The following is a 27,495-nucleotide window of genomic DNA, read 5'->3' as shown; positions in this document are numbered from 1 at the left end:
ACGCGGAAAGGGCAGGCATTTGGTGAAATAGTGATTGTTCATTTTCAAAGTATTTTTATTCTATTAAACTATAGAACGAAAGGGGAAATAAAATAAACATTGTGAAAAAATGGGGTCCGTTTCATAAAATTATGCATGACAATAGGCTCAGCCAATCAGGATAAAAGTTTCGATGAAACTCACACTAATTGGAAAATTACAGTATTCTGAACATGATAATTAAAGGGCAAATCTACAGTTAAATATTGTCTGTATTTGAGTTAAAATTATTTGAATTCTTATTAAAAATAATGTCTCGGGAAAACTTATAAAAAGTTATGAGAAAGTTGCTTTCCGGGGTAAATACATACCAAAAATACATAACAAGTGAGAAACCCAAGTGAGTGAGAGAAACAGAGGGAGGGGGCGGGGGGGGGGGGGTGGGGTGAGGGGGAGAGAGGAGTTCCTCTACAGCTCCTCCCCCACATACCTCCCGAAAAGACACCCCACCCCCCGAAATCAAGTTTGGTTCCCGATCAGTGTTTGTATTTTTCTTCTGGGTATAATATTTTCATTTCAACTATACAATGAGAACAAAAATCACATGCATTCGTCAAATCATTTTTTGTGAATTTTTGATAAAAAATATAATAAATTCATAGCATATATACATATTAAGGTGTTTTAATGGTTTATTTCCAATTCGTCTATTGCCAATTCGTCCAATATTGACAACTCGTCTACTTTCATTTGGTCTATATACCATCAATTCGTCGACTCAGTATTGTCTACTTTCATTTAGTCTACTAATTTAATTAATTCCGACTAATAACCAGTTGGTCCAATAGCCATTTCCATAAACCATTTGGTCTAATTAAACTAAAGTGTTAAGTGCAAGATTAATGAAAAGAAAATGGGTATATTATAGACCAACTGGTTAGTAGATGAGAATGGCAGACGAATTGGTGATTAAAAGATTGGACCGAATGGTTATTGGACTAAATGGTTGTTAGACGAAACGTTGATGGACGGAATGGTATTAGACTAAATGATGGTAGACCATGTGGTGAGTGGACGAGGTGGTAATTTATAATATTGCCCTAAAATCAGTCACATTGATATAAATCACTAAAACAGAATTCGATTAAAAATAATGTCTTTATACAGTATTAATAAAGACTGAATATACATGACTTATAAGCAGGAATTGAATATCAGCCTAGTTTTGATTATATTTCCTTGAAAACTTTGATAGGTTTATTGATAATGAAAGTAAGGGGAAGAAGAAACGTTTTCAAAGGAACGAGGAATTTGGACTTCGCTCTGGAGATATTGAGTGCGGTCTATAGCAAGGGGTGGCCATCGCCTATTATGCTAGCTTCTCCACTTGGTGTAGGCACGGATCCATGGAAGGGGGGTCAAGGGGATACTTGCCCGAAGTTCTGCCCCAAGTCTACGCCCCCCCCCAAAAAAAAAGGGAAAGAGGAAATAAAATGAAGAGGGGGCAAAAAGATATGGAGGCTATTTACCCCTCTCCATGTTTATAAAAATATCCAATGAAGAAAAGGGAAATAAAAAAGATGTCCGGGTCTAAAAGGCGTCATATCCATACCTACAGGCTTCTAATAACAGGCCTACATACAGTGATCTTGAAAGAAATCAAGGAAAAAAAAACTAAGAAGAAATAAAAAAAAGCGAAAGGGAATAAGAGATCCTGAAAATGATTGACCGTATAAGTGTAAAAGAAGTAAAAGTCTTCTTGGGGTGTTTTTTCCCCACAAACTATAAGACCCTGAAAACCTAACAGCGTCTGTTAATTTCTAAAAATAATGAAATAAAGGAAGATAGAGTGACGTTATAATATCACATTTCACGAACTCGATTCCTTTTTCAAGTTAGTTCACAAAAAATTGTGATTAAACATGTTTTACACGCGATCACAGATTTAAAAAAAAATAGCTGGACGGTGTTGATATGCTTGTAGTATAGGCATATGAATTTCCTAATAAAAAGGTTATAAACTAAAAAAAAGTTGATGCGCAAATTAAGTGAGATACAAAAAGACAATAAATATAACATGATATATATAAGAATGCCTTACATTAAATGTCGACTTGGAGACAATGGCGTATCCGGGGGAGGGGGGGGGGGGGGGGTTAGGAGGCACGTGTCCCCCCGGGCGACACTTTCAGGAGGGCGCATAATCATCACTTTCCCCGGCACCATTTCTTCTTCTCCCCCCTTTTTTTTTTACTAAATACACCACTGCTTGGAGGATAGGAGACTGGCATTTTGTTCATATTTTTTTGACAAAAATGACTCAATGGGAGAGGGAAGAATCGTTGCCTTGAGACGAAAACTGAACATAATGCCCTACCCAACTTTATTTCAAAAGTATGTTAACCCCCAAAGAAACCTCATGAGAAACAAAAACATTTTGAAACTTGCAGATAGCGATCATTATCGTCATTGGCGGCGGAAGCCAACAAAATTAGGAGGGGCCCACCTGAAATTTTGTGACGGACACAGGTAAAAAATTTGACAAGCAAAAAAAAAGTCATCAACATAAATTTTAGGAAGGGGGGGGGGTTCCATATGAATTTAGGGGGGGGGGGACGTAGGAAACCAAATTGACAAGCAAGCAAAAAAAAAGGTTATCAACTACAATTTTTGAGGGGACCATCCCCCACCTCAAATTTATGGGGGGGGGGGAGATCTGTCCCCCAATCCCCCCGATTCAGCCGCCTATGATTATTGTGTTCTGCCAAGAAAATTGTCCGTTATTCATGGAATTTTCATGATGATGATATGAGTATATGGTGGTGATGATGATGATAATGGGCATCATGATGGTGATGACCCGGGGGTGATGATGATGATGATCGATGATCATGACGATGATGATAATAATGATGATGATAATGGAGAAGGGGAAAGGGCAGGGGCCGCGGAACGGTTATCAAAGTGGGGGGGGGGGGGCTCAACCCCCTTGCAACCATGCAAAAATATCACAATCATAAGATAATTTTTACATATATGGTCAGTGGGAAAAGTGGGGGGGGGTGGGGCTTTCCGCGGCCCCTGGAAGGTGATAATAAATATTGGTTGGCCGTGAGGGAGATTCCGCAGATTTCATTTTTTGTCTTAAAAACTTCACACAGTTGATAATGATGATGGCTGATCATGTGCACCATATATATACCGAGTACCGGTACTGTTATATAAAACAAATTAACGGAAAATTGCCGTGACGTCGTAGATGGCAGCTTTTCAATTCATTTAATTTTGACGGTGTAGGCTATTACTTGTAAATGAGTCTTATCCACTTCTCCTTAGCCTACTTCGTCTTCGGAAATGCCATGATCACTCTTTCTGATGCAGGTAATTAGAAGTTATACGTTTTTAAATATCACGAGGCGATTATGTGGTAAGTTTCAAATAATTTGAGTATAAATTAGATTTGTTTTAATGGAAATTAAAAGGAACCGTGCGCGTCTTTTTTGCCCGAGTGTGAGCGAGAGTCAACAAAGGCAGACAGTCGGACTCGCAGAGGCTGCCCCGCGCTGGCCGGGCCGATTTCCGCGCGGCGCAGCCGCCGCAGCGAATTGTATGATGTAGGCTAGACCAAAACTAAAAAGCGTCGGTCTCTGACTGTAGTGTAGAGACAGCTGGCAGCCGTCTGTTTCGAGGAGTTTTTTAACATTTTTTTTATTCTCCTCGTACACAGACGGCTCGCTATCGTGCAGCCACAATTAGGGGACTTGCACTGCAAAATCCCCCCGTCGGGGCTCTTCATTTTTTGTCTTTAATAAATAAAATTTTGAAAATAAACGCGACCAAAATGCAAATTAATATTCCCTCTTGGCATTAATTGCCAAAATAAAGGAGAAAAATCAAGTAAAAGGAACAAAAACAGTGACTTAGCTTACCTCGGCTGTCGCGCAAATTACTTCCCCGTTTTATCCGATCTTAAAGACCCAGACCGGACCCAAAAATGAAATTGACAAATTATATACCAATCGAAAGCTTATCATGCTTATAAGCTACTAAATACAGCATTGTGAGCTTTATTCATTTTCACCCTTCCCAGCTGAGTATTTTGCTTAAAAATATTCCAATTATCGGGCTTCGAACCCGGCTTAGAAAATAGGCTTTATTGTGCTTTTCAAATGCCTCGAGACCGTGACGTCACGTTGTGTAAGAAGCGTCGCGATTCCATAGGTTTGTACACAGAAAAACTGGGTTATTTTTTTGCTTTCCAGATTATGCATTTCATTTTCTTCACTTTCATCACAGAGTGATATCACATATATTTTTTCCTACATGCTTAAATTATGAAATCTACAATTTTGAACTAGTTTTTGCCATATTTTATTTCCTGCTTATTTGGCGTAGATTTCAAATCTGTCTGCATTCAGATTATGTATCACAACTTTTCCTGACATAGCAATTTAGGCCCAATAAGAGCCAAACAAAGAAGTCACAAAAAAGGCAGTGAATAGTTGTAGGTTTCCATCAATTTCAACAGTGAATAATTGTGAGTGCCATTTTCATCTGAAAACGGAAAAAAAATTGGATTCATAATATAGAAATGGAAGAAAATACCCAATGCTTTTGTACACAAACCTATGGAATCGCAACCATCCAGACACAACATGACGTCATCCTTTCCAGGCGACGTGGGGTGCTCAATCGAAGCGTACTTTGGAGGAGCAGTTTCTTGGATTTTTATCTAATATTTCTTAAAAATGGAAGGAGATGTATAGATTATCTTTGGTACATGTATATTTGTATTGTATGAATCATTGCCTTTCTTTTAATATATGATTGTTTTTACACCGGTCAGGGTCTTTAAGTACACAGGCCTACATATGGACATTGAGTCCCCTGTACAGATCGCGCTAGAACTTCGGTCTCTGTAAGACTGTATTTGTTGAGTGAAGCCAACGGAGTTCTTCTTCTTCCAGTCTGGTACAGTCGGCCAATGGCATATTATCGTACCTTGCTGAGTTCAGCTGAAAAACCAACATAACAGAGACCAAAGCTTTTGGTCTACGGTCTCTGTTATGTTGGTTGTTCAGCTGAACTCCGTTGGCTTCACTCACCAAATACAGAGACCAAAGTTCTAGCGCGATCTGTACAGGGGACTCAATGATCGGGAAAAACGGGGAAGTGAATTTGCGCGACAGCCGAGGTAAGTAACTGTTTTTGTTCCTTTTAATTGTTTTTTCTCCGTTTTTTGGCTCTTAATGCCAAGAGGGAATGTTAATTTGCATTTTGGTCACATTTATTTTCAAAATTTTTATTCATTAAAGACAAATATTGAAGAGCCCCGACAGGGGGATTTTGCATTGCAAGTCCCTTAATGGTGGCTGCACAATAGCGAGCCGTCTGTGTACGAGGAGAAATTTTAAAAAAAATGTAAAAAACTCCTCGAAAGAGACGGCTGCCAGCTGTCTAGATGTAGGCCTACTTGGTAGGCACCAAGTCTGCGCACCTAACAATTAGAGTTAAGATTAAGTTAACATGAATTTCTTTTTATTCACAAAATCTTTAGTTTTGAAACAGTTAATAATGTTCCTTATATTATTAAGAGTAAGCGTACCAAATTTCTCATTAAAAAATGAAAGAAAATATAGGATTTTCTTGAAAAAAACCCCGGGCAGCCATTTTCAGATTGAAAAAAAAGTGGTACCGCCATACGGTAGACTACCCCATGTCTGCGCACTCATTCACTTCGCACACGATTAAGGGATTTTGATGAGAAAGGCTGCATTTTGAGGCCTTCACATGAAATGCCCTAAATTCATTATTTTCCCACCATTTTGAGTCAGATTTTTTTTTATGAATACCTGTGTATTTATTGCATGTGTAAAGTTTGTGCGCAGATACGCGTGTGCGCAGACTAACGCTAGGGGGACTGCGCAGACTTTTTTGGGGAAACATGCCATACTATGAATGATGTGGGCCTTATTCTGCGCCCCGGAAGGGGGGGGGGTAAACTGATAAATCCGCTGTTTCGGAGGAGTTTTTCAAAAGTTTTTGATTTTTTTTTGTCCTACACAGACAGAAGACCACCATTGCCATGGGCTCGTAATGGTGGATCAAACATCCGCCATTTGCCTTAATACGTACAGTTATCTGCTAAAAAATGGTGCATTTTTGGCTTTTTGCACCCTTCTCGAGTCCTCGTCCTCGATCCCTAAGTCCTAAAATTTGCTTTTTGATGGGGAAAAGGAAGAAATAATAAAGATACATTTATATCAAATACAATCAGCTTACCACCTTTCTTCGATCACCATCAGCTACAGCTGGTGGCAAGGGCAGATGCCAAATTAAAACCCGTTCCGAGCTAGATACCATTTTCGTTCTGCTCCGCAGTTTATGACATCGTCTTATGAGAATTTGCCGAGGTGTAACGATTCTGCTCTCGCGGCTCTAATTCGTGGGTTAGTTTCCTTTTACAGCAACATCTCATATCACAACTTCTTGAGTCTGTTGGCTGCTAGTGCTAGAGCTCCAATGGCTTTAAATTAAGCTCATGCTGTGCCGGCCGGCTGCGCTGGATATAGCTACTGTATGCATGTTATAGCGGTACGTACTGTCATGACTAGGCAAATATTGTGTGTATGTGTGTAGATCAAAGAAAATGGCGCATGACGAACTGGCTTGCAATTTGAAGTGTAGAAAGTTGATAAATGAGTGCAAAATCGGGAGAAAAAAAAATTGCGCTACTTTGAAAATTATTGGTTGCCCGATTCGGGCCACCAAAACTTAGCATTTTTCAATAATGGTTGCCCTGGGCCTTGCCTAACCACATATTGGGTCCAAATCCTCAATCCTAATTTAGCCCTTGGGAAATTTGTCAACTTCCAAAAATTCTTTCTGGGTTGATCAGCCTCCTTCTAGATAGAGGATTCTTTATTATTTCATACACTATAAAGGATATCAATCAATAAAGTTTCTTAAAAAAATCTGAATACAATTCAGATTATCTACATTATGAAAATTATATCTGGCTCGTAATTCTCTTTTTTTCATAGTTTCCCTTTCTAGTAAAGCTGGAGTATAGCCTGTTACTTCAATATTTGAAATAATAGAAATATGTGCATATTGCCATATAGGTGTTTAATACGAACTTAAAAAAATTGATGCAATTTTCAGAAAGTTATGGCAACTACATGTATAAAGTTGTACACCCTAATTGTGCACATGGTCCTATACATGTATAAACAGCATTTTCTCAAAGATCAAATAATCTTGTTTCTATAATTATGATCAATTTTGCCACACCAATTTACATATACATGATCTTTCTATTTGAAATCAAGTGGGCAACTCATATTTTTGTTTTGGTTTGATGAACAGGAATGACGTTTTGCTTCCAAGGATATAACCATCGTTTGAAGGTCATCAGCTAGGCTGTTGTATGCGCCGATAGCCATCATGTTGGACTTACAAGCAACTATTGAATTTATGGTGGAGTTGGAATGCTTTCATAATATTGATCTGTTTCAGAGAGGGTGAGTGTTCAATCTGTATGTGAATGCAACCTATTGCCCTTATTCTGAAGTCGGGTTTGATTTAAACTCAGGTTCAATGTTTTTGTTTAAGTATGGATAGCCAACTATTACCTAAATCACTGACAGAAGAGAAATAATAATCCAGCTCGCTTGGCTCTCAAATCATTCATTATTGTATAGGAAGTATAAATAGAGATTGTCTTCACCATCGATGAATCAGGAAAGAGCACAGTAAACGTAAGAAACATAAAACTTAATAAAAAATCTTGACACTTTTGGCTTCCCATAATTTTAGCAGAGTTAGACCATGGTCTAACTTAAACCTGACTTCAGAATGCAGGCCTTTGTGTCCATGGCCCCGTCTTACAAAGAGTTACCGTTGATCTGATCAATCTCAACTGTATGGAAAACCACCAATGTCATATTTTCTTCTGCAGGAAATTTATTCATCCATTGTAAACAAAGAGAGTCATGTTTGATTTTCTAGAACAACAAAGGATTATGATACATGTAGCATGTATCTTGACAAACATGTATTTTAGAAGTTGATGTTGCTGGCGCTCCATAGTTGTGATTGATTGGTTGGATCGAAAGTCTTTGTAAGACAAGGCCTAGAAGTACATTGTTCTGTTCAAGTAAGGGAGGGGGAGGGAGACAGGGGGTGGTGGCGGCCTACATGTACATGTGTATACTGCAAGTATTAAAGGTATCAAGGGTTCTGTTCAGTTCAGAAGGTTTCAGCATTTTTTCCTCAAAGTTTAGTTCAGGTTCAGGGTTTGGCAGTATATCAGAATTGATCTAAAATAAAATAAATGATGAAATATTAAGAAACAAGGAACACAGCGGAAACAAGGAACCTTTACAAGAGAAAAACTGGTTTTCTGTAATGTGCATAACTGTAAAAATGTTTTAAAAAGGAATGTTTGTAAAATATGTCATTTATTTTCATACCTGAAGAAATTCTGCAAGTCATTTCTATTCATACTTTTCAGTTTTATAAAAGTTTTATATTTCATTCTTGCAAATTTTCATATTACCATTGTATGTGTTGTACTCTGAAACCACTGAAGGAGATCTAACGGAACTAAACAATAAAATATCTAGGTTTTTCAATATTTATATCTCATACTACCATTTTTTCACCGGGCTGTATGTAAATTCAGGAAAAATGAATGAAATTGAGAGAAAGAGGGAGATGGCGGAGTACAGCAAGTTTGCATATGTATGCAGACTAAACCAAGACAAGAGGGTAGAAATAGAATTTAAAACTGAAATTGGAAAAATTTGAGTGAATAAGGTTGTAAATGATAAAAAGAAAATCATACTTGATTTTTTACATACTGGTAATACATCTATGTACATGTACTTGTCCCATTTCCACCTAAATAGTGAATAAAAAAAGTTTAATATTGTCATGTACATGTACTGTACTGCTTTAGAAGTAAAATTCTAGGCCTATTTACTTTCTTGGTCCAGAAATAGTATTGTTTACAAAAATGCATACTGTACTTGGTGACTGGACAAAAAAAATAGATACATTATATTTAACAGTTTCTTTTTTTTTCTCGGGGGGGGGGGGGGGGGGGGTGAGGTGGGGAGGAAGAGCTTCCCCTAGCCTCTATCATGCCATATACTACATGTAGGAGTTTTTGCCTATTTGTACATACATGTACATGTACATGAACATTATACTAGTCTGTTTAATATAGCAAAATTCCTAGTTGAATAGGGGAGTCAGATTCACGTCAAACTTGCAGCAATCATCCTTTATACCCCACCTCTCACTTTACATGATTCATCTCATATGGATCTTAAAATCAACACTATATTCTTTGACACCGTTCTCACAACGTTCCTAAAACTAGTTTCGTGGAAACTAATAACGCGCAGTGAGAACGATGGAAGCGGTCTTGGAAGCGATCTTCCAAACCAGTAAGAAAAACCATCTCGCGATGTAGTTTTCAAGATCACTTTGCCTTGTTAAACTGGTTTAAGCGTAAGTTAGGACACAACCGTTCTTCGGGAAGCAATCTACAATGTACGCACATTTTGAGCGCTTCTCCACATGACAGATGTAGAATGCCTACGCTGCGGTTTTGAATTCTGCGCGAAACGTGTCACCCCACTGAGAGCGTTTCCATAGCAACAAGATCGCTTCATGTGAAGTGATTTTGAAAATCACTTTCATGTGACCCAATGGGAACGCTAGCAAAGTGATCTAGTTTTATAAAGCATAATGAGAACGGCCTCTAATCTACCCAGCCCTGAGCTCTCCACCACTAGCTTGATTTCTATTTTTGTCTCCACCTCTTCTACATGTAGTTAATGTCCACTTGATGATGTAAATAATTTCTTCTCCTTGTTCCTGTTGCATTGAAGTTTTTATTATAGTAACTTTGCCATCCAATTGTTACTGTCATGGTAACAGTGCTAATCAGCCAATCAGAGTCAAGGATTTAATTGAAGTTACCATTGGATGGTAAAGTTAGTATAAAAGTACATTTAGCTGTTATGCAGCAGGCCCAGTTTGTATGCTTGGTCTACATGTACAACTATTAAGTTTTTTACTATGCAAGTGAGATGTGTATGCACTTGTGGAACACCTTATAAAAAAGTGCACATGCTTGTGGAACATACATGTACTGTACACCACACCATGACCCAAATTCAAGAAAGAAGTTTAAATTACACGAGGGGGTTTAATCTCTTCTTAAGTAAAAAGATTTGGTGTAGATAAAAAAGTCCATGACTGTACTACATCTTTATGTACAACGTAATGATAATTCAAGTGTGAATTTATTGCCTATTGCCAAAAGCACAAATTTATTGAGTGGAGCCTTTCTCATTATGCTATTAAAAGTTAGATGCAAAGATGTACAAAAAAATCTGCATACATGTACATTGTATATTCCATGGTTTATTAGAGCGCCACTCAGTCTTTATGTCTCTACATTGTAATTTGTATACTCTATGAAGTACATACTGGTACCTTTCTATATGTACATGTATGTGTCGTTCTTGTTAATAACAATAGCTCTCGTTTCCAGGACATTTGTTCAGGCTATGATCGCTCTGCTAATATTTCCACATAGTAATCATATATTATAAGCAACTTCAATCCTGGATTTAATATTACACGACTCTTCCTGAAATCTTGTCACCCTAACCTTAACCCTACAACTCTATGAAATAAAGCTTGAAGAAATTGTGAATTGTCACAGTCTGAGCAAATGTTGTGTCACCTAGCTTTCAAATTGCAACGGTTCATACACACCTTGTAGATTAAAAACATTTTGACATGGGAAATCCATTTTAAAAACAAAGGAAATTTTATTTTCTTGGCTGTTGCTTTTGGGGGAGTGTTCAGGAAATTTGTAACCCATAAATACATGTGCACTATGTATGTATGTACAGAAATGTACTACAGTAGTTAACAAACAAGCTAACTACATGTACATGCATCTCATTTGGGAGTGCTCTTAATCGGGCTAACATTCACAGACTGACAAAAATAATTATTCAATTTATGTTTAGTTCAGTCATCATCCTTTCATTGAATCCCTCCTACATAGAAGTATGCCAATCGAAATGAATACTGTAAGTCACTGTACATGTACATGTACATGTACTATATAATGTGTCATTGCCATGATTTGAAGTGAGTGATTCTAAACATCCCCTAGGAACTCAATTTGCCTTTAATATAAAACAGAATTCAAGAAATGGGTGATGAAGGAGTGACTCATTCTGTTCCCTGACATACATCTTCATGTATGTGTATCTCGGCCAGTTTAGAGGTTGATTTGTAGTAGAGTATTGGTATAAAAGATGAATTACAATGAATGTATTACACATTCATGGGAAGGGGGGGGGGGTGTTTCAGAAACAAGGTGTTTGTGTACAATGTACATGTACATACTATTGATGAAAAACATCTTTACATATCATTATTCTTCCATATTAAAGAATACAGTATACGTGTATCTCTTTGAGTTGTAGAGTATTGTTGTACTTTAATGACTTGTGGGGAATAACATTTGAAGGACATTATTATGGCTTTTGCTGTTTTTTTTTGAGTGTTCAGAAAATTTATAACCAAGAAATACAAACATTGCTCATGGTACAATCTGAATGACTGAAAAAGTACAATGCATAAAACTGTATTCTGCAATCCCCCCCATTCTGTTGTTGTTTTAGTTATATGGTGCATACCATTCAGTAGTGAATATTTGCGCCTGTAAAAAGAAGTAGTGGCCTTGTTTCAAGATTAATTGGTACCAATTCATGGACATCACATACTTATTTTTTTTTCTCGTAAAGTCATCAAAAAACTCTTTTCTGAACCTTAATATTGTTTTAATATTTCCACAGTTTCTACAATCTTCACACCTATATCAAAGTTCCTCCAAAGTCTCCTCTGAAATATGAAGTATTCCTTCCAAGACAATCAGGTAAGTAAATAGTTTCAAGCCTCAATCATTGATTGATTACAGTGAAAATAGAACCCTTGCAAAAATAACAGCTTCTACAGTATAATAATACATGTGTTTTCTTTCAGGGTCTTGTTGTCATTATTGAAGTATTAATTGAGGCTGTTATTATTTGGGTCATTTTTTATGCTCATCACACAATTCATAGGTTACACACAAAGTTATTAGCATTACACCTTGCACATGTGCATGTGTTGGGCTGCTGCAAAACAAAATTTTTGGCAATTTTTATCGAAAATTTTGGGCGAATTTGAAGAAAATGGTTGCCACAAACAATAAGACTTTGTCTCTATATTGGCAATTTGTGTTGTAAGAGGGAAAGTATGGTGATACTGATGATTGCCCCTCTTCTGTGTGTATGTACTGCACACGTATATTTTTATATTATTTGTTTTTGTATATGAATTTCTCTGAATCAAGTCACAGAATTTCACGGAAATATATATATATTTTTTTTATAGGCAGATATTAAAGTTGGAAAAAAATATATACAGTAATATCAATCATGAAAATCAGAGCAATATCCTCTGAAACAAAAAATGCATCAGGAAAATCACTATCAGCCCTGTTCGAAATGTTAAATATGTGATGCCAAGCTTTATTTGCATCAATGTACATGAAGTGCTTTATCGTTTAATGGAACTAATGGGTTTTTTAAACAGATTTTCACCATCTTTGACATTACCTACGGTGAATGTGTTTTCAACCGAAGGGCAGAGAACTGGATTGTTCAGAACAGTGAAGAAGCATTTTTTAACACGGAAAACTGTCAAGAAAACTTATTCTAGAGTTTATCCCATTGACTTTGAACACAAATTGTTGAGATTTTGTTGCAGAGCTATAACACCAAGGGCAATGAACATTATTACACATAAATAAACTGTCTTGAGAATTACTGGGAGGGTGGATATGATTTGCATGTGTGATGTACAGTGCTACATGTAGATATGAAGTCCAATGTGTTAATTGATGTCTCCTTGGTGCTTCATTCAGACCATGTAATACATGTACATCAAGTGTCCATGAAGTGAATGCTGTTTATTAGTAAATTGAAGATTAAGTGCATCAATGGGTACATGTACCTAGTTTACACTGCTAATTCAATAACAAAATGCCAAATTTGCAATTCATAATTCTATTGGGGTACTGGACGTTTAAGTGGAGTATGTCGTGAAGGGTGTGGTCCTAAAGAGAACTGTACAATGTATGAAATTATTCAATTAAACTGAAAGAACTGTAGTACGAAGCACAAGATATTGTAGCCCACAGCCAACTAATGTCATGCACTTGACATGCACAGGGTGTACACGTAACGTACATGCAATAATGCAGTGTGAATGAGCATACCAAGGTTTAATAATGTATGGTTTCTAGGCTGTTCTATTTTGAGGATTTGTCTGCGATATAAATAGTTGGATGAGATGAAAGTGTTTATAAATCAATTCTAGATTACCACTGTTTGTGCCAGGCATACATGGTAATAGGAGAAAGATGAGCATTTTGAAAGATTTTTTATTTTTTTGAAAATATATTTGCCAAGTGCTACACTTCATCTTTAACCTATTTTTTGCTTTCATTGATATGCAATCTACTTATGAAATGAATATATTCTATATTAAGGCAAAGGATGTTTATGACCTCCTACATGTGTTTGTCTTTTATTAGTGGAGGGCTCAACAGTTTTCCAGAATCATATATTTGTATGCTTTGCAATAAGACTTCTACATGGTTTACCCAGGCATTTAAAAAGATATACATTTAAAAATGAGTTTAATAGTATTTTGAAAATTTTGAATTATTATTCTGCCTTTGTAAATCATTCATTTCATGTTTCTTTTCTCTGTACTTATAGCATTTGAGCTGGTTGCCCCACCTTGCATCACTCAAGATAATTTAGCGATTTCAAAGACATTTCAGATTCTCTACAAGAAAGAGGAGGTTCAACTTGATGACTGCATTCTCTTCAAAGTCTATCTACTTGTAGACAGTACTAAGGTATACAGTTTTAGAATGATTGGCTGATTGCTTTCAATTTTTCAAGTATACGTTTTAGGTCATGGTCAATCTGCTAAGATTATGAGAAGCTGTATGTTTTGTTTGTATTTTTTATATGTTTCTTATTCTTATTTTACCCTACCTGTATTCCCCATAATTTGATTGTGAAGAAAAACATTTTAGATCTAACATTAATAATGTCAAATGGGCTGATATTGAACAGATTCTCTACTTATTACAGATTTATATCACAATTGCCCATCCATTGTTTATTTATTCCATTTATTTATTTATTGTTAAACAACACATTTAGGCAGTGAAAAACTTTAAGTTACAAACAATTTAGTTTACATTTTAATTGCAGAAAAGCTCATCTGTATTCTTGGTATTCATATTTCATGTACATGTACATTTACATGGCATGTCAATTATACTACATGTACACATGATTTGAAAGTACTAATTTTAGATTTGTTTTCTCCAGTTTGTGCCCTCATAAATAACAATGCCAAGAAATATGACAAAATCAAGTTTAAATTGAAGTTTAGTGTGGAGGTACATAAAACAGAAATCCCAACACTGACACGTAGAAGTACAAGATGTACATGAGATACAATTTTATTAGATAGAGTTCAAATCACACTTCTGTCGGTGGATATTGATTCTATAATATCAAGGATATGACTCATGCCCTCTATGTACTTTATTATTCATTATTGCTTTCATGGAGGAATGGGATAGCCATGTTCACATGGCAGCTTGATACACTGAGAAGTGGGATAACCATGTTTATATTTTCACTTAGGAGTGGGATACATGTAGCTGTGTTCAAATTGTTGCTTTCACTGTGTAGTACAGTAGGATCCACGTTCATTTTATTACTTTCACTGAAGAATGGGATAGTAGTGTTCATACACTGTATTGTTTTTACTGAGGAATGGGATAGCAGTGTTCATACACTTTATTGTTTTTACTGAAGAATGGGATAGCAGTGTTCATACACTGTATTGTTTTTACTGAGGAATGGGATAGCAGTGTTCATACACTTTATTGTTTTTACTGAAGAATGGGATAGCAGTGTTCATACACTGTATTGTTTTTACTGAGGAATGGGATATCAGTGTTCATACACTTTGTTTTCACTGAGGAATGGGATAGCTGTATTCATATTGTTACTTTAAAATACATTGTGTAGTGGGATCCCTGTTTATATCACTACAGTGTACATTCACTGAGGAACAGGATCACCACATTCATGTTGTTGCTTTCATACTAAGTATATTGTTTCACTGAAAAAGTGGAATACATTTGTAGAGCTCTCCTTTTTGACACATAATGCATCTTGCTTTGTTCATGATATTAATATTTTTGTGAATGAAAGCAAAGTATGTACACATACATGTACATGTATATATGTATGTACACATGTCAGTAAAAAAATGACGAGTCTTCAGTCTCATAATTTTCGTCACAGCCATACATGTTTACATACAAAATGTACATGTAATAGCTGATTGACAATTGTACATGAGCTTAATATACATTGTTCATTGACATTGTCTGAACACAATGTTTGTGATTTCCAAGAGAATTCACTGTTCATAATTATAAAGCTGGTGTAGACTGCATATAGAATGTATGCACTGGACAAGTGTGAACGTAAAAGTGCTAGGTATTTGACCTGGTGATATTGATATATTTTCATAAGCTTATATACATTGTATCTTGTATTGATCGACCGTGTCTGAATCACTATACTAGCCTGGTCACTATTCATTTCATGGTTTATCTATTTGAAGTAAAACAATCATAAACATAATGCAGCTAAAAAGCTGAAATGTATAACATGTACAGTAGGTAAAACAATTTTACAATACACGCAGCATAAAAATAGTAGTAATATAAAACTAATGGTGCGTTTAATAGGAGAATCCAGAATATGAAATTATAGTGAAAATATTCAGTTCATGAAGTAATTGATATGGTATTGCACTGTGTTAAAAACGGGAGGTCCTGCATAGTTTGTATTGCATACACTGTATACCTTTTTTGTTTATTGCTGGAGAAAATACAGTACAGTGAGTGTGTTTATTCATCTTCTCAGCTCCCTCATATTGCCTAGGTAGTGCATATGTTTATTTATATTTTATTTATTTATTATCAATTTGGCAATTACAATATATGATTTATATACATGTATGAATATAAAACAAACCAAAGTGAGTACATGTAACTTAGCTGCCTGGGTTTGGAAAAGCTGGTGACCCAAGGTTCTCCCTCCCCGAGTATCCCCAGTATGGGTCTATAATAATAATAACTGATAGAACATTAAAAAGAAGATAAGTACATACATGTATGTAGGTTCATAATGAATTGAGAAGATTTTTAGTAGATAATAAGATAATAGATTATGTGTATAAACATGCAATATAGTTTATTATTGTATGAAGTACATGTATCATTAAAAATCAGGATTGGAGATAGTTAACTCGTAAAGCTACATGAAGAAAGAGATTGAAATCAAAAGAAATACTGTATTGGAATACTGTATTGGTTTGAGTGTACGGCCAAGAAATGTTGTTTTGTGAAAATACTACATGTAGTTTATTCCTTACAAATTTCTTATTCATGTACATGTATATGTATTATACATATAGATTTAGTTCAAAATATCACATAATGCTAAATTTTCTCCTCCAATACGTGTATGTATGTCAAACTGCTCAGTAATACTTTGCAAAATGCATGTATAAATTGAATGTACTTAAAAATAGATTTTCCTTTAGTATCTGTTCTTCCTTCTCATGAATAGTCTTTTCAACTATAATTTGCAATATTACTTGTATCTTTTGTTTTAATTTCCCCTTATATTTTCTTAGACATATCTCTGCATTCTTAATTCACCCTGTATTCCATTTTCAATATTTATTTCATATATTTCTTTATCTATCTCTATTCATTTTGATTTAATTTGACCACAATATCTTTTTTTTCATTTTCATTTAGATTGAGGAATGTATCAACAATGCTAACATCCAGTTGGGTATAGAGCTTCATTATGGAACCAGTGAACAACCGTAAGTCTCTCTTTTTTTCTCATTCTCTCCCAACTCTGTGCCCCTGTCTCTATCTCTATTAGTCTGTCCATCCCTCTTTCTATTTCTTACTCTTCCAAGTCTTTGGCCTTTATTCTCAAAAGAGGTATCAATTATGGTACAAAACCATGGTTTATCACGCTTCAATTAGGCACCGTTTGCTTAAAGTATGTTTTTGATTTTTTTTTGTTCCATGTGAGAGCTGTTTGAGGTTCACCAAAGTTTTACACTGACTTTAGAATTTTTTACTAGAAAATTACTTATGCTAATTTAAATGAAATTTATTCAAATATCACTGAACAATTCTTTTCTGTTATATCTTCATCAATTTCAATTCTGTTTTCTCAATTTATGTCACCAATATAACTCCATTGTCAACTGGGCTGAAATTGTAAATTGTGTTGAATTTCTTTTCGAGATGCCGTATAAGCTCCACATCATTGATGTGCTACCTGTATCATGGTGCAATTTAAACCTCTTTTGAGAACACGGGCCTCTCTACCTGTTTCTATGTTTGCCTTCCTCTTTCCCTCTCTTGCTCTCCCAAGTCTCACTCCCTTTTCTCTCTCTCTTTCTCTCCCAATCTCTCTGCTTTTCTCTTTGATCTATGAAGAGTTGATTTTTTGACTGTGTTGCCTTACCTGTAAAAATGTAATCAAAGCAAGGAAAAAATGTTTCATGGCCCCATGTTATAACAATTAGTGATGAGGCAATCAATCAAGACTAGCTGGCAATCCATTAACCTCCAAATCATGTTTGTCTGTACAGGTGGCACGACTTAGGGTCCTGAGACAATTGCTTGGGTCTTAATAATATCTCAGTGGGCATAGGGTTAGAGTTACATGTAGTATTGTAATAGAGTTATTTATTCAGAATAATGTAAAGGTAAGGATTAGGGTTGAATTTAGTGTTTGAGGTTGGGTTTTGTTTGGCTTAACGTCCAGACATTTCGTTGGAGAAATTGTTGCTGGAGTAAATGTCATAGAACTGCCTGTACAAGGTGTTTTTTTTATATCAAAGCGACACTCCTAGTTGAATATTTGTTTGCATTTTTTTGGCCTGAGATCACTACCTGAAAGATTTTCAAATGGATCCTGTTGTTCTTTGTGTGTTAAACACAAGAATAACAAACTTTAATAAGATTTTCTCTTCTTTGATTTATAACAATATCTTCTCCCATCCAGACCTGTCACACCCGCTGCTCTTGAGCTGGTTAGCAGTCGTACCATCCTCCTTCATCTAGGGTTGTCTACTGGTCTTCACAGTCATATACCAGTTCTCTTTGATTACTTCCACCTGTCTGCCATTTCCATGACGATACATGGCACCATTACCAGCTTGCATCAAGCTACATTCAGGTTAATATCATCATAAGTCGTAGCTCTGTTTGTAAATTCATCAAGAAATATAGTGTTCTTAAAAGAAACATGTTAGAGACTGGCTGATTAGGCTTAAATGTGTATTTTGAAATTACCCCAAATTGCATACATATAGACCTACATGCTTAGTCTCCAATTATTTTTTTTGAGTTTCACAAAAATAAAACTCTCGATCAATCTGAATATGATATGCTAAAGTATTATCAAATTTTTTTTCAAATGATATTTATTATAATCAAACATGTTAAAGGTAAATACAAATCTAGTATACTCTGCATTTGACTATTATGATACAACCTGAGCAAATGTGACAATTTAGTATACTATAGGCACAGAAATAGAAAATAACAAGAATCAAGTTACCCTCGCAATTTATTGATATGATATAATGACATAATGTTCTTACAGTGCGTATCACATTATCCTCTGTATGCGCTTACTGAGGACTTATTGTAGTATTCTTCAATTCGATGTTATTTCATTAAGAAATGCTAATTGGAAGAAACATTTGTTATAGCTAAAAGCTGAATAAAACATGTTTCCAAGGGATATGAAGTTACATACATGTAGCTTCTTAAAGGACAAGTCCACCCCAAAGAAAAGTTTATTTGAATAAAGAGAAAAATTTGACAAGCCCAACACTGAAATTTCATCAAAATCGGATGTAAAATAAGAAAGTTATGACATTTTAAAGTTTGGCTTCTTTGGCTTAATTGGCTTTAATGCAAATGATTAGACTGATTCCTTATTTTACATCTGATTTTGATTAAATTTACAGCGTTATGCCTAGTTTAATTTTTCTTTATTTTTCATATCAACATTCTGCTGAGGTGGAATTGACCTTTAAGTATGAAATAATGACTACGAATTATACATTTATTTATTTTTTTCGTTTTATTTATACAGGGTAGCCCCATCAGTAGTCATGTACTGTTTTCCAGGGGGCCCTGTAAACAAATGTTTACAATATAACAAACAAGTAAATTACATAAGGAAAAACAAACAGAACATGCAAAATAATCAGAAGTGAATACATGGAAAAAAGATGATGGTACATAGGTACCATGTAGGGAAGTAACGTTAATTCATCTAGATTTCAATCAGCATTACAATACAGGAAAAACACCCCCCTACATTTCAATTATTTAAATTAAGGTTAATCAGTGTGATTGCTACTCAATGTAAATAGTACATACGCAAATTTACTAGTGGAAACGAAAGTATGCAAATCATCAACTATTTTCCATGAAATTAACAGAGACTCATAATTATTTCATATGTGACAATCTTTAACATACAAACAATAAATTGGATATCAATTAATGCACGTTATCAAAAGTTAGAGCCAAGTCTTCCCCCCACAGGAATCCAGTAAGCTGCTTTTTGTCTCACCTACATAGCAGAGTGAGACTATAGGCGCCGCTTTTCCAACGGCGACGGCGTCAACATCAAATCTTAACCTAAGGTTAAGTTTTTGAAATGACATCATAACTTAGAAAGTATATGGGCCTAGTTCATGAAACTTGGCCATAAGGTTAATCAAGTATTACTGAAGATCCTATTAGAGTTTCATGTCACATGACCAAGGTCAAAGGTCATTTAGGGTCAATGAACTTTTGCTTTTTTGTTGGTGTGTCAACTCTGCCATGTGCTTGTAAAGTGTCTACAAAAAATCTTCTTTTCTAGTCTAAGTCTTCATACTTCACACTTCATATGTTGTGCAGCTAATAGATGCCATCTTTGTGACATCTGTGTTGATATACGCTACTATCAGAATGTAGAAACTTTATGTGTTTTTTGGTTGGATTCCTCATGGGTCTTGCAAGGAACTTCTTACTACAGTCCCACACCTTGGACTTTTTGTGATACTTGGAGCTAAAAATGTTAGTGAAAGTGAAAGTGGATCAATGTGGAGAAATGTCCTTGAGAAGTTATTAGTTAACATTCCATTCCTGTAAACATAGTCTTCGCTTCAAAACAGAGTACTACTCTATCAATGCTCTTGCTGTTCACATAAACCTGTCCTCTCACTTGGGTCTTTTCCTCCGCTGCAGACTTCACTCACATTATTTTTCAACAATTTGCTTTTTTTTTGGATTATTCCCACCCATTTCTCATTTTAAACCCATATTTTTTAATATGCCAACAAAAAGGGAATCTGACGACATTGCCCAGCTTGTCATCGACAAGCTCGAGAAAAGTAGTCAACTAAAAAAGTTTGTAAAAGATGCTGTGACAGAGGCAATGTCTGCAATCATCACCCGGCTAGAGATGCAGGAGGGCCGGATCATGGATCTTGAGGGGAGGATAAAGGCCCAGGAGTCAGAGATTCAACTACATAAGGAGGCAGAAAAGAAATCAGTGGAAAAGATGGCAGTCTTGGAGCAAAGAATTGATGACCTGGAGCAAAAATCCAGGTCACGCAACATCAGGATCCAAGGAGTTCCCGAGGTGAAAGAAGAGGATCCAGTGGAGGCTGTCCTTGACATTGGCAGGAGGATGGGGGTCAACTTGAGTTCATCCGACTTTGTCCGATGTCATCGACTGGGTCCTCCAGTAGACAAAGGAGCAAGGAGAAGTTCTCCTCGTCAACTGCTAGTGGAGTTTTCCAGCCTCCGCACCCGAGCTCGTATTATGGGAGCCAGATCAAAGTTGAAGGGTTCAAAAATCTTTGTTAACGACGATCTGACTCCCACAAGACAGAAGCTACTTTTCAATGTTCGTCACTCACCGAAAGTTGAGCGGTCTTGGAGCAACGATGGAAAAATTTTCGCTGGAATTAAGAACACGGGAGGCGGACTTACGAAAAAACTCATCACATGTGATGATGACATTTTGAAGCTTTGAATTATAATTAATGCCTATTGTAGGATATCATGCTGACCTATATGCCCACTTTGAAAAAAGGTTATTTCCTTGCAAGCCAAATCCCATGATAACCCAAAATTACTTTTCTTTTTCCATTCAACTTTTCTTTGTAATTTCCTTTGTGTTTTTTTTTCTTTCATTGTTATTTCTATTACAATCTCTAATCATCTTTTTTGTTTTTTTTTCATTTGCTTTTGTAATTCATATAATATGTTCATTTTATTTTATATACATTATTGTATGTTTTTCTCTTATATATTATGTGTGCATCTTGACAATCTTCCTTTTCATGCTGACATGTTCTTTATGGCGCAAACAGTTAGATTTCACTTGAAATTGTATACTCAACATCCAAATGATTAGTATAGAAGAAGCCATTTGTAGCTCCTTAGAAAATAATTCAAGAATACTAGAGCTTAGTGATACTGATGATTTAGGACATGCTTCTGCAATTAACTGTCAATACTAGTCAGAAAATCAGTTTATTAATAGTTTTCAAGACAATCTTGAAATTGCTACTGTCTTGCATTTAAATATGAGAAGTATGCCTAGGAACTTTGATGCATTTAGTACACTAATTGACAAATTTGAAGATAGTAAAACAGTGATTGGAGTCACTGAGACGTGGTTCTCGAGTGAGAATGACTCAAATCTTTATCGTATTCCTGGTCATAATCTTGTGTCTAATCATAGATATGCTAAAAAAGGAGGTGGAGTCGCTTTATATATTCCAGATTCGGTGGACTTTCAATTAAGGGATGAGCTAAATATGATGGCTGAGCATATGGAATCAATATTTGCAGAGTGCTTCATTCCAGGAAAAAGAAATGTTTTATTTGGAGTTGTGTATAGACCTCCTCAGAGTAACTTAGAGAGTTTTGTGAACGAAATGCATAGTATTCTTTCAAACCCACTTTTCGTAAACAAAACAATTTTCATAATGGGTGACTATAATATAAACCTCCTTCAGTGTGATGAAAATTATCATTATGATGCATTTCTTAATATGATGCTGTCTTTTTCCTTAATGCCATTAATTATTAAACCAACAAGGGTAACTGAAGCTTCATCTACGCTCATAGATAACATTTTCTGTAATAGACAACCTTTTCCATCCTCAGGGATCATTGTATCAGATATTTCAGATCATTTCCCAATCTTCGCTCGTCTAAACTTGGATAGAGGCTGTAGACAAGAATCCAAATCAATTCGGAAAAACACTTCCGCTAATATCGCAAAGCTGAGAGCAGCATTAATGGAAACTGACTGGAGTGAAGTTCTTAAAGAAAATGATGTGAACATATCGTTTAAAAGGTTCTTACAAAAATTCATGTCTCTGTATAATAAAAATGTACCAGTCGTAAAGCAAAGTAGAAGAAATCGTAAAACTGTTCCTATTATGCCATGGGTTAGTGCTTCTTTGTTGAGATCCATTAACAAGAAAAACAAGCTGTATTATTCGTATAAAGTGCGTGGTACTGAATCTTCACGTAAACGTTATGTAAATTATAAAAATACTCTTACTTCAGTTCTTCGTACTGCAAAGAAATCATATTATTGCACTCAATTTCAAGCAACAAGAAACAATATCAAGGGAACTTGGAAAGTGATTAAGAAAGTATTCAAGTCAAAGGAAAAGATATCACATGTAAAGAGTATTGAAATTAACGGTCATGTGGTGGAAGAAAGGAATATTATAGCAGACAACTTTAATGATTACTTTTGCAGCATTGGTCCAAAACTTTCACGGGCAGTGCCACTTTCTCAGCAGACTTACAGAGATTTTATGAAAGAGCGAAATAGTAAAAGTTTATTTTTCTTACCAGTAGTTCGGGAAGAACTGCTTACCATTGTGAAATCTCTTAAAAACGGGAAAAGTCCCGGTTATGATGGGGTTACTAACAACTTAATTAAAGAAATTATCTTAGGAATTATTCAACCCCTACTTAATGTCTATTATCTATCAATGTCATGTGGGGAAGTTCCTACTGACATGAAATTGCGAAGGTCGTACCTATTTTTAAGAAAGGGGACCCTCAATATCTGAATAATTACAGACCTATTTCTCTATTGACTGCATTCTCAAAGATTCTTGAGAAAGTGATCTATGTTAGAACTCTGAAATTTTTCAACAAGAGTAATATATTTTCTAAATTTCAGTTTGGCTTTCGTGAGAAACATACCACCACCCATGCCTTGCTACATTTTATTGATAAAGTATCACAATCCATAGACAAAAAGATGCATACAATTGGTATATTTCTTGATTATTCGAAAGCTTTTGACACAGTAGATCATGATATTTTGATTGGCAAGTTATCACATTATGGTATCAGGGGTACAGCATTGGACTGGTAAAAGAGTTACTTAGCTGACAGGAAACAATTTGTCTCGATAAAGGATGCTGAGTCAGGTTTACAGAATGTCACTTGTGGTGTTCCCCAGGGATCCCTCCTTGGTCCGTTATTATTTATTGTGTATATTAATGATTTTCACTATTCCTCTGATATTTTATCATTCATTTTATTTGCAGATGATTCAAGTTTGTATTATTCCCACAGAAATCCTGAGACCCTTTTAAAAACAGTTAATAGTGAACTGAGGAAAGTCACTTTGTGGATTCAAGCAAATAAATTATCTCTAAATTTGCAGAAAACAAATTACATGCTTTTTAGCAACAGGATTAGAGAAGTTCCAGGTGATGTTATATTTAATGATGTGTTAATAGATAGAGTAAAGACGACCAAATTTCTGGGGTTGCATATAGATGAAAAGCTGATTTGGAAAACCCATATAAATCATCTATGTAAGACATTATCAAAAAATTGTGGTGTAATATACAAATTGAAATCCTTTTTCTCTACTGATATTCTTTGTATGATGTATTCAACACTAATTCTCCCTTATCTCAATTACGGTGTTCTTGCATGGGGTAATTCTCTTAAAACTAATCTAGAAAGGGTGTACTTGATTCAGAAAAGAGCTTTAAGAATTGTTTGTAATGTTAACTATCGCTCGCATACTACCCCACTTTTTTATGAGCATAGAATTCTTAAATTACAAGATATCTATGATTTTCAACTTGGTACTCTAATGTATGCATACAATGCAGGCATCATGCCACCAGCTCTGGTCGCAATGTTCATGAAAAATAGTGACATACATAAGTATTATACACGAAATGCTTCTGCATTCCACTTACCAAAGTTACATACAAGTTTTGCTTTTAGGACAGTTGTAAATACAGGACCCAGGTTCTGGAACTCTCTCAATTCAAATATTAAAAAATATGTAAGCATTTATACTTTTCAGCGTGTACTTAAAGGTTATCTTCTTAATTGTTATTTGTGAGTTGCTTTAGGTTAAGATATGCTTTTATATACTATGTTATTTTTAATTTTGGAGCCTATAAAAAACTGTATATAAGACTGGAGAATGTTATGATATATCAATATTTATTTATTTTGTATCTTGTCTAACTGGATTCTTCTGCAGAGGGTCAGCCCATGTTTTTTTTTTTTCTTGTGTATCTTTTACCTTTGTCATGTTTTGTTTTTTACTTTACTATTTTACATACGATCTTCCTCTTTTTTCATGCCATGTTATCAATACTTATTCCTTGTTCCATCATATATACCTTAATTATATCATATTGCTGTTAGTTTATTAGACTTCATAATTGTACATTCAAGCAATGTATTCTATTTTTTAATGTGTTTTTGTCATTGATTAGTTTTAGTTTATCTTTTTTGTGTGTGTTTTATTGTTGTTGCCTTTTTTTTAGTTGTTTTGTTTCTCTTGTATTTCTAAGGATATTACATGTACACACTGAATACTATTTAGTCATGTACTTGAAACAAAGGAGACCCTAGCCTTACAAGCCTTGCTTTTTCAGGGGTTCTCCTTGTCTTTCTCTCAATACGTAATTAGTTATTTGCTGTGTTTCTTTTTTTTTCTCTACTGTAACAATGATTTATGGTTAATTGATCTTCATTTGTAGAATGTGAAATCACACTTGTAAGATAAATGTATGTGCAGACAGAAAGACGAATAAATATCTTAATAAATATCTACCATGTTGGGGGAATCAACATCAAAATCTTAACCTGAGGTTAAGATTTTGAAATGTCATCATAACTTAGAAAATATGTGGACCTAGTTCATTAAACTTGGACATAAGGTTAATCAAGTATCACCAAACATCCTGCATGATTTTTACGTCACATGACCAAGGTCAAAGGTCATTTAGGGTCAATGAACTTTGGCCGATTTGGGGGTATCTGTTGAATTACAATCAAAACTTTAAAAGTTTTTGGATCTGATTCATAAAACTTGGACATAATAGTAATCAAGTATCACTGAACATCCTGTACAAGTTTCAGGTCACATGATCAAGGTCAAAGGTCATTTAGGGTCAATGAACTTTGGCCGAATTGGGGGTATTTGTTGAATTACCATCATAACTTTGAAAGTATGTTGGTCTAGTTCATAAAACTTGGACATAAGAGTAATCAAGTATCACTGAACATCCTGTGCGCATTTTAGGTCACATGACCAGGGTCAAAGGTCAATGAACTTTGGCCATAATGGGGGTATCTGTTGAATTACCATCATAACTTTGCAAGTTTATTGATCTGACTTTTGAAACTTGGACATAAGAGTAATCAAGTATCACTGAATATCCTGTGCAAGTTTCAGGTCACATGATCAAGGTCAAAGGTCATGTGAGATCAATGAACTTTGGCCGCATTGGGGGTATATGTTGAATTACCATCCTATCTCTGTAAGTGTATTGTATTGGTCTAATTCATAAAACGTGGAAATAAGAGTAATCAAGTATCACTGAACATCTTGTGTGAGTTATAGTAGTTTTCAAAGTCAGCACTGCTGCTATGTTGAATCGCGTGATGCAGGTGAGACGGCCAAAGGCATTCCACTTGTTATTTCAAGTCATCACAATTACTATAGATAAAACAATAGAGAAAGCAGGAAAGCTGCAATGAGAGACGAATACATGTAGCATTCTTATAGCAGGATTCCTGCTGTTAAGACATTGCGCAGATTTTTGGCAAGTTTATAATGCAGAAGTTATGTTATGGAATTTTCTACTTTTTGTTTGATTTTGATAGTGTCCCTCGAGCTCCTAAGACTGGATGGCTGAACAAGATATCGGGAGGGAATTCCCCTGCTAAACAGATTCCTATACCAACCTTGGAATGCGTTCTCTTTGGAAATCAGACAAGGCCTCCTGTTAGCGCTAATGTAAGTCAAAGTCTATTTCATTGTATTTCTTGAATTTTGGGCCCAGTATTACAAAGAGTTGCGATTGATCCGATCTGCCACAATTATGGAAAGCCAGCAACGTCAACATTTAAAATGCATGTTTGTTCAAAATATTTTCTAGATATTTTCTAGTTTAACAGAGAATTCGGTTTGACTAAAAGTCCTACTTAATGTCATGATGTTTAATGCAAAGTCTCCCTCAAACCAATGCTCCTTAATGAATCAATGTACGGTATACCATGCAATGAAAAGCCCCCTATCTGTTTTCAATTCTAGGTGGATAAATATGCAGTAGCTGCCAGCTTACTATCTCATGCATACAAGATATACCGGAGTTTATGTTTGATTCTACTCCGCATCAGAACGGGATTGTGTCAAAGCTTCAATGAACTCATCTCATTACTCCCTCCAAATCAACAATTCAGTGTCGGTAGGTATATATATCTGACGTTCTTGGAGATTTCATTCAGATGTATTAAAGCTTGTCACTACAAAGCGTGTTTAGTAGTAGCAGTAGTAGTAGCAGTAGAAGAAGTAGTAGAAGTAGAAGAAGTAGAAGTAGAAGTAGAAGAAGTAGTAGAAGTAAAAGTAGTAGTGGTGGTGGTGGTGGTGGTAATGGTAGTAGTACAAGTAGTAGTAGTAGTAGTAGTAGTAGCAGTTAGTTTGTAGCAGCAGCAGCAAAAGTAGCAGTAGTAGTAGTAGTAGTATTAGTAGTAAGCTTTCGATTGTCTGCGACTGCAACGTAGTCCTAGTTCACTGGAAGTGGTGACACCGCTCGTTCAGTATCACGTTCATACATTAATGAAAACAGTTTTGATTGAAGTCGACGTACCCGTACCAGGCCACAGCATATACCATCGTGATAGCGAGCGGGCCGTGGGTC

The 27,495-nt window shown here is 35.5% G+C and overlaps 1 protein-coding gene across 2 annotated transcripts in view; it reads left to right on the top strand.

Moving 5' to 3' along the window:
• Positions 1 to 3,272: 3,272 nt before the first annotated feature.
• Positions 3,273 to 27,495, top strand: part of LOC121430663 (protein FAM135A-like) — a 37,546-nt gene continuing 13,323 nt past the window's right edge. The window contains exons 1-8 of one of the 2 annotated variants that reach the window (XM_041627994.1): positions 3,273 to 3,360; positions 7,348 to 7,502; positions 11,874 to 11,953; positions 13,845 to 13,987; positions 16,994 to 17,064; positions 18,267 to 18,440; positions 26,459 to 26,591; positions 26,889 to 27,042. In XM_041627994.1, coding sequence (XP_041483928.1) covers positions 7,426 to 7,502; positions 11,874 to 11,953; positions 13,845 to 13,987; positions 16,994 to 17,064; positions 18,267 to 18,440; positions 26,459 to 26,591; positions 26,889 to 27,042 — 832 coding nt within the window. In that variant the 5' untranslated portion in view covers positions 3,273 to 3,360; positions 7,348 to 7,425. Of the gene's footprint in view, positions 3,407 to 7,347; positions 7,503 to 11,873; positions 11,954 to 13,844; positions 13,988 to 16,993; positions 17,065 to 18,266; positions 18,441 to 26,458; positions 26,592 to 26,888; positions 27,043 to 27,495 lie in introns of both variants that reach the window. The other variant, XM_041627995.1, reaches the window with a different exon arrangement.

The sequence above is a fragment of the Lytechinus variegatus genome, chromosome 17 (genome assembly GCF_018143015.1).
Source record: "Lytechinus variegatus isolate NC3 chromosome 17, Lvar_3.0, whole genome shotgun sequence".
In the NCBI taxonomy this organism is placed as follows: domain Eukaryota; kingdom Metazoa; phylum Echinodermata; class Echinoidea; order Temnopleuroida; family Toxopneustidae; genus Lytechinus; species Lytechinus variegatus.
The sequence above is the reverse complement of the archived record's forward strand: the minus strand, read 5'-3'. Positions and strand labels throughout refer to the sequence as shown.